The sequence below is a fragment of the Malania oleifera genome, chromosome 3 (assembly GCF_029873635.1).
Source record: "Malania oleifera isolate guangnan ecotype guangnan chromosome 3, ASM2987363v1, whole genome shotgun sequence".
Lineage (NCBI taxonomy): Eukaryota > Viridiplantae > Streptophyta > Magnoliopsida > Santalales > Ximeniaceae > Malania > Malania oleifera.
In genome coordinates, this window is record NC_080419.1 from 90,377,743 (window position 1) to 90,395,313 (window position 17,571).

Here is a 17,571-nt window from a genome sequence, read left to right on the forward strand (position 1 = left end):
GTGGACAGACACTTTATCAAAGAGAAAATTGAAGAAGGAATTATTTGTATGACTTATGTACCTACCAAGGAACAAACTGCAGATATCTTCACTAAAGGGTTGGGACGACAGAACTTGGATGATCTCATTAGCAAGTTGGAGATGATTAATATTTATGATCCAACTTAAGGGGGAGTGTTAAAATCCCAAGTATCATTGTAAATAATAAACAAATTAGGAAAGTAGGTAAATGTGGGATTTGATATTATTTGGTAAGGGGATTGTGTCCTTGTTTAGAATAGGTGATTGTATTATATAAAATTGGGATGTAAAAATGAAAAAATTAATTCAATGTAATTCAAGGCTTCCGCTTACAATTTTTTTGGTATTATTGTACTATAGCGTTACGTAATGGTCATAGTAGCCTTTACGTAATGGTCGTAGTCTGTAACGGCTGCTACGGCCGTGATTTTTCTTCCCACCAATTTCGCAATGTGTAACAGTATTGGTAACCCAAAAAACCGTTACATAATGTCGTTATGTAACGGTCGCGGCCGTTATTTAAAACCATGTCACAATCAAATTGAGACAATCTACCAAGTAAGAACATGTATTTGATTGCTTAGTTTGAATAATTTATTTTAATAACCATCAAGTTGATGAGCTTAAACTGGATTCTAGTAATTGCATTTTTTACACATGTTGATTTCTAGGATAAGTGCAAGAAAGATTCATTTGAAACCCCATTTGCACAAAGAGTTGGAAGAACAAATCCCAGTTAAGTGGTAACTTTGATTGGTTGGAGGATGAGCCACTAATTGTATATAAATCATTCATAGCTAAAGAATGAAAGATTTTGACAATGCAGCTAAACTGTAGATCCATTACCATCCAGCAGACCTGAACTACACTGCATTGTTGGGAAGTCATTAAGCCAATCAATTTCAAACTATGAGTGTAATTTGAGTGCTCAGCCTTGTTCACACCGACAAAGAAAATAAGCAATAAGTGAAGGCATGCCACTTTAAAAACAGCTCAAAAAATAGAAAACCTTGACACCATCAGCCTTGAATACATTTTTAGGATGATCCATTAAATCCATAGCTAGAAGAAAGGGAGGCTTTTGTGTTAGATGGATTAACAATTTTGATTGGTTAGAGATTGATTATGATGATCATGATGATGATAATGCTAATGTTGGTACTGTAATTCAATTTACTCAAAAAACTTGCGACACGGAAGTCTAAAAGATATAGTCCATCTGTAGCTTAGAGGGATAACAGAGGTGCTCCGCCAGGTGGTGATGATAGTTTTAAACATTGCGCTAGAGGTGGTGGTGGTAAAGGTGAGCAAGCCAAGCTTGGTGGTGCTTTTGGAGGAGATTATGTTCTAGCAACTTTGCCTCATGACTTTGATATAGATGTACCCTCACTTCTACTTCTTAGATCACCTGTTCCTCACAAACCTAAGGTGGTCAATCAAAGCACTGGGCCAGTGCAACAAGTGGTAGTGAACATTGAATAAGTTAGTGAGAACATGAAACTTTTTCAGACTCATATGATATGGGAAAAATCTTTCTAGATTGGTATTGGAGAGTCATTCTCTTATAGCAGTCATAGTCACAACAGGCAAAACTATACAGGCCATATCAACATCCTCCACATCCACAACCCTCACAACATATCCGCCTTATCGTCCAAGCTACATACACTATCCTATCCTTACATATGCTTACTCTAAATCCAATCTTTACACCCTTTCCTGCTTATCCTTCATATCCACATCCTAGTTAACCACCACCATACATAACACAATTCCAAGTAGGGTACGATTAACAACAGTCACTTCCCTACTCTTAATATCCTTCTTCACCAACACGATATTAAGAGCACATCAAGATGAACAAAATGTGCATTCCTTTTATTACCTGTTTGAAGGAATTGAAGGTAGCCCTAGAACTAGGGCTACTAGCTCTCAAACTCAGGTGATGAAAGAGATGAAGGTTATGATAATCATCCACACATTCTGTATTGGAATGGAGAGAGAGAGAGAGAGAGATACATTAAGCTCTTCCGTGATTCTACCATGTTTTATGCACTCTCTTGTTTATGCTTACATGTTCTATGTGTTTATATGATAGTATGAATAATGATGCAAACTCCAGAATACGAAGTTTTGAACCACAAAACATATAAAATCTGTGTTTTCAACATGTTTCCTAATGCAAAACAATGTTCTAAAAGGCAAAGGAGTGATAAGGCATTTTAACCCTTAAGAAGCGAGGCATAAGCCTAAGGGGTTGAGGCTTAAGCCTTTTGACAATTTTATTTTTAGATAAAAATATGCAAATAAATTACATATTTTGAAAATAAAATGTAAATATAAAAATCACATATAATTTGGAAACTACTTGGCCATTCAAAAAATACTAACTTGAATTCATTAAGCAAATCTTGACACATCACAAAGTTCAAATTATTTTCAAGATCCAAGATACAACTCCCAATGACTTTGGAAAGGTTTGAGGTTCAAGAGTTTTAGAAATCAACTTATATTGTGACATTCCTTTTATATAAACATGTAGTAAAAAATTTTCTACGATTCTATCCAAATCTAACTTGAGCTCACACACCTAAAATGCATAATCCTCGTGTAAAAAGGCAGTAAATGGCATGCCTTTTGCAAAAATGCATAAGCCTCACATGTCATGTATTAGACTTTTGGGGTTGCTTAGACTTTGCCTCAAGGCATTTTTAGCATGCCTCTTCAAGACTTGACTGAGCCTTTTCAAATATTGATGAAAAAATGGGAAAAAAAAGAAGCAATAGTGCATTTTCTGCTACCTACTAAACAAAACATCTATGATTGTTGCAACTGTTACATTGCGATTGTCCCCATTATTTAGATCTTCTCTATTCTTTTGAGTCATTGTAACATCATCCACAAGGGGAATAGAAACACGCCTAACTTTGGATCATCTAACAAATAAACATACACACAGCCAACAAGATATACACCTAGAACCCACTGACAAGTAACTACATGGCTCTGATATCATATTGCACATAATGGATAACCAAAAAACCTCTCATACAATGACAGAAACAGGAGAAAAATATTCCATACACAATTGGGCAACATACTAACTGAAGAATTGGAACCTAACCTAAACAATGAAATTATTAGGCGGACATATCCAATTAGTTTATAAACCCATTACAAATCCCATTTCATTCGTGATGTGGATTCAGCAACAGCTCCCTGCAGTTCCAAGAGCAATCCAAACAACACCATCAGGCCTGCTATTTGGAGATCATTACCAATACCACGTGAAATCACCACTTACCCTAAAAGTTTAAATAGTTAGGAACTGACCTCAGCAGAGAAGGGGAATACCTCTTTTTTTTTTGGGTGGGGGGGGGGGGGGGAGGGGATTGGCATGGTCTTAAATTTACACAAAATTTTCGAAATTTCCAATTTCCATCACCCTCGATATCAAAATGGCAGTCAATTCCATTTTATAACTTCCATCAAAATTTCAACAAATCATCCAAAATTCATCGAAGTCTCAAAATTTGTCAAAATTTTAACTATAGAACAAAATTTCCTTGGAATTCAAATGAGGGATTTAGGAGTGAAGTGAAATTTCTCTTAATTTATTTTATATTTTTTATTGAAACAAAAAGATTAATACAAGGGGCTTTTGAAATTATATGAAAATAAACTTACAAGAACATTTTTTTATCTTACCATTCATGTCTAAATTATCATTATTTGTATAATGAATAATATTTAAATTATTTAGGAATTCCGTTCGCATTAATTGAATATGTTTAATGCGCATTATCTTACAAATATGTTTGATACACAAATAATATTACAACTTTTCCACCTCATACACAACATAGATGTATTTAACTTGTAATATATTAGTCCTAAAACTTATGTTATCACATCTATTAACCATTTCTAAAGTTTCATTGAAGAATTCCATGTTTGCTTTATGTACTAGTGAGCTTACCATGTTTTTTGTGCTGTGTTTATGCTTACATGTTTTATGTGTTTATGTGATCGTAGTATGAATTATGACACATGCTCCAAAGCATGAAGTTTTGAACTACAAAACGTGTGAATCTGTGTCGCCAACATGTTTGCTAATGCAAATAATAACAATAATAATAAATAACAAATAAGAGTGTGCTTTCCACAACCTACTAAAAAGTGTCCATGGTTGTCACCAGCTCACCATTATTTAGATCTTCACTGTTTTCTTAAAATATCATAACACGATCCACAAGGGGAATACAAACAAACCTAACTTGAGAATATTTAACAAATAAACACAAACACAACCAAGAAGATATTTACTTGGACCCAATTTACAACACCTCGCCCCACCCTTGCTCAAAATATTAATAAATAAAACTAAACATGTTCTTCAATACAGATGACAATTTACACTTGATTAGACCCAAATAAATTAAATCGCATTTGAATTAACAACAGAGTATTTGAAAATTCAAACAATTTCAATTATTCAAAAGGATGATTAAGTAGCTATTGGAGTTGGTAACCTTGGGCCTATATGCCTGCTTTTTCTATATAGAGGGTCAGGAGGTAAGCAGGTCCAGCACCAAAAGTCTTTAGGACAATCAGACAGCATAGCTGTCCCAACTCCCATTGCCAAGTTTGGGCTCTGTGTATTAATTACTAAACTGTGGATAATTAAGTTATCTACCTTAATCTGGGTTCTTGAACTTGTTTCTGATTTTGCAGCCTTTTGTTTCCAATCCACTGTTGCCTTGTCTGATTCCAGAGATGGAGACCTGCACTTAAAAAAAAAAATCACGATTACAAAGTAATTGTGGTCAATATATTTGAACAGCAGCAACAACAAATGAATGAGGAACTGAAGGCCCACCCATGGTGTAGGAACAAAATTTTAAAAAATCCTTGATTGGCCACTTCTATTTTTTATAAGTTCACTGATATATTGAAGGGCAACAAAGCCATGCTAGCCCAAGTACAAATCTAATCATTTACAATACAAAAATTCAACAAGGTCTAAAATATGCGCACCAGTCATATTCTGTCCACTAGTAAAAAATTCAGAAGGGGCAACTATTTTTTATAAGTTCACTGATATATTGAAGGGCAACAAAGGCATGCTAGCCCATGTACGAATCTAATCATTTACAATACAAAAATTCAACAAGGTCTAAAATATGCACACCAGTCATATTCTGTCCACTAGTAAAAAATTCAGAAGGGGCTTCTGGCTTGGGTTACCTTAAATGCTCTCCTGGCATCACTTTTCTAGGTATTATACCCAATAATGGGATTAGTATTACTACCTCGCAGGAATATTCTTGTTTAACTACCCCATCAGGATTCCTGAACAAGATTGTAGTGTTTGGCATAACAGGGGTATTCTAACGTTATTTCAATAAGATTACCCCACTAAACCTATAGTACTAACATTTTATATAGTCTTGTAATGCACATATGCACAAATAATAAATATTATTATTATTATTATTATTATTATATAGTCTTGTAATGCACATATGCACAAATAATAAATGTTATTATTATTATTACGTTATGCCAATGATGAGATTGATTATTTTGATAAAACTATTCTTTAATAATAGTCATAATTGTTAGCCTCAAGGTTTCTTGACTATCTTGATGATATCAAGACATTGTATTATTGTGCATAATAGAATTAGTACTCTTAGAAATATTTTATTAAAGTCCTTGGAATATTATTGTTCTGCTTAAGCTATTAATAGATACATTGATTTCTGTGTTAAATTACATAACCAACGTTATGGTGATGGTTTTTTATTATTTTCTTTAATTAAATTATGCTTCTTTAAGTTAGTATTGATTAGCCATTGAAATAAAGTAACTAGAAGATCGGTCAATTTTTTGATACTATATTAAGTGCTATATTTAAAATTTTGAGAAAGCATGGATTTATCCTTGTAGCCGCTAAGTTTTTTTTAATAAATAAATATATATATATATATATATATATATTAAGAAATAAAGGCGTTGCAACCAAGAACTAAGATTTCGATTTCAACGGCAGTTTGGAGGGTCTCAAATTATGGAAATTTTGATTTCGATTTAAATAAACACTGGACACTTAAAATAAATTAAGGAAATTATGAAAGGAACTTTGGAAAATATTAAAATATATGATTGTGAGTAATTTACAAACAAAATAAAAATACTAAATTTCTCACCTTTTTTTTTTCGTTCAAATCTCCAAAATTACAACTGAAATTCCCAAAATATCTGGCATTTCTACTGACATTCTGACAATTCCCAAAATTTTGGCCAATTTTTTTCAAAATGGACTCTCAGATCCAAAATTTCAAAAAAATTTCTGAAATTTAAGACTTTGATTACAACCAAGAGATGACAACCAAGGTTCGTACAAGGCAGAAGGTATTGGAAAAGTGAAATCCTTGTGTTGATAGACAAATAGTTTTGATGTGGGAGTAAGTATGTTTTGAAAAGAAATAGTGATGACATTAATTATCGAAGTTCGGACTCAAAAACAAAGGCTAGTGAGGAAAGTCATCCGAAGGAGAAAAAGGAAGGGCATAATGCGTCAGAGGATTAGAGTGTGCTCAATAGATTGGATGGTGATTTAGTTTGTGATGGGAGGCCTAAATTTCATATGGGACTTGCAATCAATTTGTCTATGTATCAAAATCTTCTGATTTAATGGGTGATATTTCTGACGTGCTTCCATTTTCGCTGGATGTTTAGAGGGTCCATATATCTTTGAGGATAAACAAATAGGCAAGGAGAGGGAAAATGAATAAGCAGATGGAGACTCCTGTTTTGCCCATCCCTGTTTCTCATTGTGTGCGCGTGTGGCAGGGGGGAGGGGGCATAACAGGAAAGACTTAGAAGCACAACAACTGATGGACAAGGTGGGCTTGTAGTGGTCCAATCTAGTGGGCAAAGAAGTAAAGTGAAGAAAAGACAGCAGGAATTACCTAAGTTGCATTGTTGCATTGATCAATATTTTGAAGGCAAGACATTTTAACCCTTAAGATGTGAGGCGTAAGTAGGTACATGTTCGAGTCGAGTTGAGTTGAGAGTCAATTCGATACAGTGAGATATTTGAACTCAACTTGACTTGAAAATTTTAAGCTGGAAACTTGACTTGAACTTGATCAATCTTAAAGTTGTTGTAACTCAAACTTGACTTGCCTGCAAATATTTAAAACGCGAGCTCAATTCGATTATAAAGTAATATTAAGTACATGGATAAAATAAATAACATATATCATATTAAATATATGTATAAAATATATATTGTATCACTCGTATGATATCAAAATAATAAAATTACAAAAGTTCAGTCAGGCTCACAAGTAGTATTACAAAACTCAAACTTGAATCGTTAAGCTATTCGAGTAGCTGAGCCCAACTCAAAGTTGAGGAGAATCTAGTCAGGCTATAAACCAAGTCAAGCCCAAGCTTGTGAGTTGGCTTGACTCACACAGTTACATCCGAAGGTGTAAGTCTTAAGGCATTGAGATATAACTCTTTCAAAAAAAAAAATTTGGATAAAAAAATGTAGATAAATTGCATATATTTTAAAATCAAAGAAAAATTTAGGAAAATTACAAATAAAATGTTTAAAAAATCAAATATAATTAGTAAACCATCTGTTGGCCATTCAAAAAATATTAACTTGAATTCAATAAGTAAATCATGCCAAGAGAATGGTAACTTTACAAAGTTCAAATTATTTTCAAGATCTAATAAGCAATTCTCAATTATTCTCAAGATCAAATAATAATAATAATAATAATAATAATAATAATAATTTATTGTTATTGTTATTATAAGTATAGACACAGTCCTTCTCTTTAGAGTAGGATAATTAGTTCTACTGAAAAGATAGCAAAAAAAAAAGTTTTAGGTGAATTTAGAGGAATATTCTCAATTAGTAAAGAGAGTTAGTGGTGGGATCAAGATGTTCAAAAAACCATGAAGACAAAAGGAGTGTAGTTTAAGACATGGCAAAACTATCAAAAGTATAAAGAGGCAAAAAAAAATGAAAAAATAAAAATGTCATTAGCAAAACTATCACAGAGCAAGTAATAACTCATATACTAGACTAGATACAAAAGAAAGGACAAGAGATGTATTTAAATTTGCTAGAGCTAGATGGAGAAAGATCAAGGACTTTGGTAACATTAAATGCAAGGTCTTAAATTTCGATTTTGACTAAAATTTTGAAGCTCCAAAAGTACAGAAATTTCGATTTCAATTTGAAAAAATAACGAAAATCAGTAGTAAAGCATGGAATTCTTTGTGAAACTTTGGAAATGGTTAACATAATAATGTAAGTTTAGGACTAATATATTACAAGTTAAATACATCTATGTTGTGTATGAGGTGGAAAAGTTGTAATATAGCATGTGTATCAAACATATTTGTAAGATAATGTACAGTAAACTTATTCAGCTAACACAAATAAAATTCATAAATCATTCAAAAATTATTTAGATAAATGGTTAAATAAAATGCTGCAGTAAGTTTATTTTTTCATATGATTCCAAAAGCATTAGTAATAATATTTTGTTTCAAAAAAAATATAAAAATAAATTAAGAGAGAAATTTCACTTCAATCCTAAATCTCTTATTTGAATTCCAAGGAAATTTCATTGTATAGTTAAAATTTCGAAAAATTTTGCTGAAATTTACAGATTTCAATAAATTTCGGGATGATTCGTTGAGATTTCGATGGAAATTTTGCCAGACAGAAATCGACTGCCATTTCGATATCGAGGGTGACGAAAACTAGAAATTTCGACAAAAATTTCGGCAATTTTGTAAAAATTTAAGACCATGATTAAATGTATAAAAAATTTAGAAACATAGTGTTTTAGTTAAAGAAAAAGACAGAGAAGAATGATCGCAAAGTTACTTTAGTAAACAATTTAATGAAAAAAAGTAGAAGGCTTAACCTAATAACTCACAAATGAGGATAAGGCTAACAATTTGAATTTTATTCGCAAAATTAGAGTAAATGAGGTTAAGTTTGCTTTAGAAAAGATGAAAAATGGAAAAGCAAGACGAGATGACATCCCAATTGAAGTTTGGAAATGCTTAGACAATAATAGAATTATTTGGTTAACTATTTGTTTAACACAATTATAAGAACTAAGAAATTGTTGTAAAGGAAAAGGACTTTAATGCCTATATATGAGATTAAAGGAGATATTAAAAATTGTAATAGTTATCGTGGACTTAAATTTAAGTCATATTGGGAAAAGGTAATTGACAAAGCCCAAGGCTAGAAATGCGGTTTTCAAAATATCAGTTAGGTTTTATGGCTAGATGATCAACTACAAAGGTATATATCTATTAAGAAGATTAATAAAAAAGTTTAGGGAAAATAAAAGGGACTTGCACATGGGTTTTATTGACCTAGAAAAAGCCTAATGTAAGGTTCTAAAAAAAAAAAAGAGCAAGTATGCAGTAGGTATATTGATGTCATTACAGATATGTATGACAAATTAATAACTTAGGACTACAGGTGGAGAGTCTAGGGATTTCCAATCACAATAGGTGTACACTGGTCTTCGCCGAGTCCTTAACTTTTTGCGTTAGTGATGAATGTAAGAGCATCCAAAAAGAGGGCTCATTGTGCATGTGGTTTGCACATGATATTCTCTAAAATTGATGAAACTAGAGTTGAAGTACAATATAAGTAGAACTCAAGAGAGAAGCTTTAGAATCTAAAGGTATTAAAAAATAGAAATATGACAAAATACATGAAATGTAATTTTAGTCATGGTACGATGATAAAGGAGAAAAGTTTAAACTTGGTAGTTCAAAGAGTTAATAGCACTAGTAGAGTTTGATATCTTGGATCTATTATGCAACTTGAAGAAGAAAGTAAAGAAGATGTAATACATAAAGTTAAAGCAGATAAGGTAAAATGAAAAAGTTCTTTTGGTGTGTTGCATGACAATAAAAGGAAAGCTGGGGAACTAAGAAACGACATTTAAAAAGTAAAAAATAATCGAAATGAGATTGCTAAGGTGGTTGTGCCGTATAACTTTAAAAAGATACATTAAGGGATAAGCACATTCGTGATATGTTAACCATAACAAGTGCAGGCAATAATATAATGGAGGGGTGACAAGACGGTTTGGGCACCTTCGCCAAAATATGCACCAATGACAAGGAGAGATCTAGTTGGTGGCATTACGTAGGGTAGGGATAGACATACAATAACTTGGAATGAGATGGTAAGGATTTGCTGGCCCTCCATTTGGCAAAGTACATTGTCTAAATTGGCAAAAATAAGACTCATGTAGCCAACCCCACCAAGTGGAATTTAAGGTTGGTCATTGTTGTTGGGCATACGCCTTCTCTCACTTTCAAAACCCTAATTCTAATTTTAGGTATTTTGAAATAATAATATTCAATTAAATTTATATACACCAATCACGTCTCATTTTTAATTTTAGTAATTTTTTTAAATATAAGAGGACCATAAATAATTCTTTTCTTTTTGATTTGATAAGATTTTTTGAAAAAAGAAAGAATCATTTACTATGTTCTTTAACCAAAAAAAACTAAGTGCATGTTCTTGTCAAATTACGTTAGTAGCAAATAAAATCCACAAGTATGTGTGTCCTTTGCAAATTATTAAACAATGGTAAATAAAATCCTGTAATATACAACCATTATTATTATTAAGGAAATGTTTATGGGTCTGTGAGATATGAAAATGCTTCACCTAGATTTTATTGCAATTCCCATTTCCCACCATTATTCATGAAACTAACTAAAGTTCTCATCCTTCCCTTTTAATCCCATTCCCTTTTTAGATCCACAAGCCCAACCCACACCTAAATAAGCCTCTCCCAAATTTTGTTGTAACCTAACCCCCACGCCCAACTACGAGCCAAGCCCAAGTTAGCCACAACTAAACAGGACCAGCCTAGCTTCAACATATTTAGGCCCAGTTCAGTTTTAAAAAACAAAACCCCACAGAAAGCAAAATAAATAAACAAAAACAAAAAGCAGTACAAAATCAAAAAAAAAAAAAAAGGTGGAGAAATAAACCATGGTGACCAAGGACCAGTTTGAGCCAGTTCATCACTGACTATAAAGGCTGGAGAGACCATGTCCATTGTCTCATAGAGCAGACTAATACAGCTACCCAACACTCCAACAGCACAAATAAGACATCGCAGACATTCATACAGACGTTGGAGATCTCCACAGTAATCTGTCAACTGCGTTGGCTTACCTTGATACACTGATAAAAGGGGAACCAAAGAGGCGAGTGGTATTTCAGGCTCAACTACAATTATGGTCGAGCAAATTCTGGAGCTCCATTCAAGTAATTTCCAGCATACCTTGGAACATGTCCATTGGAGGTTTCACATACAAAAGTTATGGGAATTAGGGGGTGGAACGACTATAATCCCACAAAAAAATATTCAAGAATCCTTCACCATAAAAACTTTTCTGTATCTCATGGCACAATTTACCACGAGTGAAGAGTGAACTATTCCGGCAGTACCGAGCTAAAAAATCAACCAAATATCACTAAAGCTCATGACAGGATTGACACACAAGAATTTCTTGTTGAAGAAGAGAGGTCAGTTGAGATGTTTCGTGAGTCATTGTCAAAACCCTGCTGCAACCAATTCTATTAGCAACAGAGAGACTGGAGATGGAAACTACAACCATATAATCATAAATGGAGGGTAAATCTATAAAGTTCAAGACTAAAGATGCGAGTGGGATTGCACATTTGGAATTTATCATTCCTGACATATTTGTCTTCAACTCCATCCACTTCCCTCCATATTTATTTGGGAAGCCTACCGATTACTTCATACAACTACAAGTTTGCTTGACTTTTCAGTTCTTCATCCTTCAAATGTTTTGAATTCAGGGCTGAATTTTCTCCAACCAGGGGGAGAATGATGAAGAACATCAAGAGGTCACATATGAGCAAGATTAAGGCACTTGGAGTCAATTATTAAGTTTTAAGCTATGTCAGTAGTTTTTATTCGTATTTTCATGATATCTAGTGCTATTTTTATTGTCCTAAATTAAAAGATTTTACACATCTATATATTAGGATAGTAATTTTTTAGCTTTATTAAGTTTCATTATTTTATTTGCTTTATTCCCTAGCATATTAGGCCTATAAATATATGATCATACAAGTTATTAAGTGGAGTTGAATATTATGAATTGATTTTGAGCAACTAGGTTTATCCCTTTTTGTGAGGATGTATCGCACCTATTCCAATCAGTCCATTCTCAGCTATCCCTTAGTTTTTTTCTGCCAGAAAATCCAGAAAAAAGTCGCCCAAGTATAGCTAGCACCAATCAGCATTAACACACAATAAATGTATTTCTCTTTGCGGTGATTGGATCCTTCTCTAACTTTTATAACTAAAACTTTCTTCTTTTTTTTTTTGGCTTAATCTCTGGTCAAAGGAAGAAGTGTTAAGAGTGTTAGCATTTTAAAAATGAAATATGATTTCACAATAATTTGATGGTTCTACACTTCTACCTGAAGATATTAAAGAAAATAGAGCAACAACCATGAACAATGCTTTGGTTGGCAAAGTTTTAATTGTGCTGCCGTAATTAGAATTTTGACATGAACATTTAAAAAAATAAAGCTGCTGGAATTTTTGGCCAGAAATATTCCCGGCCAAGAAAATTTGGGCCATCAATAAAATTAGCCAAAAACTGAAAATTATGGTGGATAAAAAATAAGTATTTCATTTGGCAGCATTATCTTCAAGCTGGACAAAATTTCTTGTCTAAAATTTGGCCAGGAATATGATCAAATTTAATTATGGCACGTTTTTTTCCCTTTTTATCCAGCATAATCTAAGTATGGCATCATAATCATTTAGCCAAGCTTAGCGGAACTGTCTTCACCTAAAATTTTCTTTTGGCTATATTAGAAATATTCCATTTCTATCCAGCAGTGTTTTTTAGAAAGCACGACTTTTTTCAGTTATACATTAATTTTTAAAAATATATATTTTTAATTAATGGGTTTAAATTATAATTCCTTTCCTTTCAAAGCTCAAAATATCATTCAACTGACAAATGTATGGCTTTCAGCCTTAGGTAAACTGTTCTTATGAGATGAGCTTGATCCAGTCAGTTGTCAACACAACCAATGTTCTTTTGAAATAGTTTATATGCATTTCTTTTATAGGTATTTTCACTCTATGCAATGTTGCAATCAAAACTCACTACATGAGAACAGTAGAAGCTAGATTGAAGAGTTTTAAAAAAGAATTAAAATGTTTTTGTTCGTGCTTAAAATTTTTGGTTCATTGGTATAAAGAGATACCACACAGATTTCTAGGTAATACTAAGTAGATTTGATAGTCTAAATTTCTTAGTAACACAATGTTTTCTACATCCTATTATAGTTACTTTTCTTTTTCTTTTTCGTTCGCTATTTCTTAATATTGTTGTGAACTTTATACTAAATGTACATCTTTTTATAATATTAGACAGGTCAGGAGACTTGCAGACTTTGATTCGTTGCATTTTCCTTGTTCAAGTCTCATTCGCATTATATTTCTAACTTTGAAAATTAGATCATAAGTATGATTTATTTGATTTTTTTTCCCTTTCCTAGTCTCCCAGGATTTACTAATGCTGATTGCATCTACTTTTTTTCATAGGCTGATCAGTGGAGTAATTTCATGGGTGATACGAGATGACCTGTCCAGCAACTTAACTAAAATTGATCTAGACTTGCCTCAACCTTGAATTCCAACAGTGCATCTAAATTACTCCATTGCTCCCTAACTTTCACAAATCACAACTACAAAATCCAAATGTGTATGCAGATAAAAGACTCAAAAATTCATATATCAGACTGTAAGCTTCTATCAACCATCTAACTTCTACAGAAAGAGGATGAATAAAGATCATATATATTACCTTAGTTTGGTGGTTCTTAATGTCATAGTAACAAGGGCAACAAGTGAACATGGTACTGTATGTCGAAACATAGACTGTACATAAGATGAATTAAAATGGAAATAAAGCCTCGCCATGCAATGGCTTTCTAAAGAAAATTCAACAAAGGCTATGAGCTTATAGCCCATATTATCCCAAGGGCCCATACAGGAATCACATGAAGTATGGTTTTTTTTTTTTTTTTTTATCCCTTTTAATTGAAATGTTCATGTCATTCCACATAGTTTACTTATACAGTTTCTTAATTTATAGAGAAATTGAATATGTAGAAGTATGTCTAGCTCAAGATAATTCCATTTCAAGAAACTGTGGCACCAGTTGGACTATTTATTTCACTGATATGGTGGTGTGATGAAATCACCTCTTCTGGTAGATGGATTGGAAGTTGGAACAGGAGTAATTGTTGATTTACATGCAGTAGTGAGTGTGAGTGCATGTAAGACAAGAATATAACTTTTTACAAGGCCCCTAACACACGATTACATCAATCAAACCAACAAATCTAAAACTCATTGGTCCAAGATTTCATCATCCACCCAGTAAAACTGCTTCACAGCAATTGGACTGTAGTTGAGTGAACAGAATGTCTCAAGGAACTTTTTAATTCAAAATAATCAGCTGCAACCAAACAATGTCCCCGAAAACCAGTAATCTATGACTAATATAAAATTAACAAGACACATCGCAATGCATGACTAAAGCAACACATGCAAATAGATTAAAGAATGCAAGCATCAGCATAGAAAGTGATATTGCGGGCACCGGGGGGGAGTTTAACTCACCATGATTTGCAAATTCAGGAGGGTTGCTTGTACTGGCACCATTACCATGATGATCAAAGGTTGGGTTGGATGCGCTCATCGATGAAATGCTTCTTTGGGACTGGACTGCACTATTTTCCATATCACATGTGCTAGTGCTCCAGAAATCTTCTGAAATGCTATGTTTCTTCACTGCACGACCCTGAATTCTCAACCCCTTTGATGGCTCATCAACAGCTATAACTAATGGGGGCTTAGTACAGCATCCAAGACAACTTCTGCTCTGTTGCAAATTAGGTTCAGCCACAGAGACGATTAGCACCGACTCAACCCACAATCCAGCAGGTTCAAAAGACTTCAGCAGAAAATATAAAGAGCACCAAAACACATTCTAGATCAAGACCCTCGCCCCTTTTACTGCTGCAACCTCCCCCCACCACTCCCCAAAAACCAGGGAGAAAAAAAGTAAAGGAAATTCAAAAAAAAAAAAGTCAAGAAAATAAAGAAAAATATGCACAAAATTAAACAAAAAAATAGTTAATCCAATCACTCGTGCACATGCAAGACAATAAAAAAAAAAAAAAATTTAATTAATTAATCCAGTCACGCACATATGTACAAGACTTGAATAAGCATGTTTGTCAAGAAATAACTTGACAAGCATGAAACACATAAAACAGTTCCTAGAGGAAATTATACACATGCTCCCAAATATCTGGTATAAATATTTAGCTGTAATAGTGCTGCTGCTTGTGCACAAGGAAAATTACAAAAGCATCTAAGTATCAAAAAATAAAACTTTGAGAAAAGGTACAATTGAATTCCGATTATTCCAAAAGTCATCAGATTGAAACCATTCATGTACTCATTTAACATAACCAGAATCTATCAGCATCCATCAGATGCAATTATGTAATCCAGACAATATATATTGGACAGCTAATATCCATGAGCCAAGAAACCCACGTAACATAATGTGTCAAAAGTTTCAGCAGAAGGCACAGTCTGGTGTTGAGTTTAATAATGCGAATCAGAAATCAAATGACAATAAGCAGGCTACTTGATATCACAAGCTACACCAAAACTCACCCATAAAGATAAGAAAGATAACCATATCATAAATCATCGAATATATAAATAATGTTTAACACATAAGAGTGGTCCGCATTGAACACAGGTGCTCAACCAACATTATATGGAACTTTTTTTACTGATAAGTAGCATTGTATGAAAGGTTATATAGTTTTTTTCTCATTTAGCTTTAGTTGGTATAAGATTAAAATAGAACCTCCAGCATGGGCTAAAGAAACAATGGAACTGCATATGCAATGTCATATGGAACATACTATTACTTAAGCAAGAAACTATGTTGTTTTGTGCGTGCGGGGATATTTAGTCAATCAATGAAAGCTACATAGATGAGGAAATGGGCTTTAGATTGGGTTGTATGGACAAAACTTCTTCGCATCAAAAGAGTTGGTTTGGATTTGCTGATTTGGATTTGGTGGGAACAACCTGGCTCAAAAAACAATTTTCAATGGGTTGAACAATACAAGCTAAGTGTTGTAGACTTTTTCTACATTTGAATAGATTACCACATTAAAAGGCAATAGATTATCACATTAAAAAGCCAAACCACATAACACCCATAAATGTGTTGCATTGCATTTGGTCTAACCATGTAGGGCAACAAGTTGTCAACCCTTTTTGACTGAACTTCAAAAATAGCTGCACTTTTCTGTTTGGTCAAATTTAAACCAGAGAGGCAAGGACAAGATACTCCCAAATCATTTCCAAAATAGTTCTCAATCATATTTTATCACAACCATTGTTCCACAAATCACTTCAAAGATTTAGTTGAGAATACATCTTGTTGACACATGTTGGAGGGCCATCGCATCCAAACTGCCTCAACTCAAATGGCAAACTTGAGATGAGAATGAGATATGAATCAAAAACACATACCAATGGAGTCGTCACTATCTATTTTATCCTAGGAAAGGTTAGAACTCCTAATAAATTACTTTCAATTGATTGGTCTACTAGCTACATCTAGGGTCCAAGGAACCGATAGTCAAGGTCTACATAATTAAACTAAGGTTCATGAGTACGCTTGTGTGAGGTGAAAGTAATAACGCCCCCTACATACCCGTCCTACAAATGGTATCTAATTAGCCTAAGATTACCTATGAATTTAATCCAACAAGGATTTGGTTCTTTCCTTTTGAATATTTAGCGGTTGTATTGGACAACCCCGAACAGGACAGAAACTGCCTCATCTCGAGATTCACAAGAGCATGCACCAAACACAACTCCCGAATCCATCATCTGATTGATTTTAACACGTGTTGATGTTTTATCTACGAAATTACCCATCCATTAAATATTGGGTGGCCTCGCACAAGGCGGAAGCAACCCTCACCTCAAAATTGAAGAAAGCACACACAAGACACAAACCCCAAATCTGTCTTCATATTGGTATAGTATTTTAAAATTTGTATCCAACATATATGCATAAAGCATACTCATGGAAATATCAATATGATCATGCAAAACATGAGATAAGAACATACTTCATCAAGCACATATACGAGTAGCAACACAATCCACAAAATTCACAAAAGAGCTATGCCAGTAAAGTAATTACCATAGTTCCTTAAAATTATAAGATTCAAGATCCTAAGGGGTGTGCTAAAGGAAAATTATCAAGAGATTAAAAAAAAAAGACTTTCATAATCCAAAGACACCAAATTTGTTAAAGTTAGAATAAGGAAACTAGCAAAGAAATCAACATTCAACC

At 33.3% G+C, this 17,571-nt stretch overlaps 1 protein-coding gene across 6 annotated transcripts in view; it reads right to left on the reverse strand.

Annotated features, from left to right (window-relative positions):
• The window catches only part of LOC131152060 (uncharacterized), a 44,419-nt gene that overhangs the window by 18,391 nt on the left and 8,457 nt on the right, over positions 1-17,571 (reverse strand). For 4 of the 6 annotated variants that reach the window (XM_058103662.1, XM_058103663.1, XM_058103666.1 and 1 more), the window contains 2 exons: positions 14,793-15,049; positions 4,718-4,805 (listed from right to left, as the gene is read on the reverse strand). In XM_058103662.1, the coding sequence (XP_057959645.1) occupies positions 4,718-4,805; positions 14,793-15,049 (345 nt within the window). Of the gene's footprint in view, positions 1-4,717; positions 4,806-14,792; positions 15,055-17,571 lie in introns of all 6 variants that reach the window. The other 2 variants (XM_058103665.1, XM_058103661.1) reach the window with 1 other exon arrangement.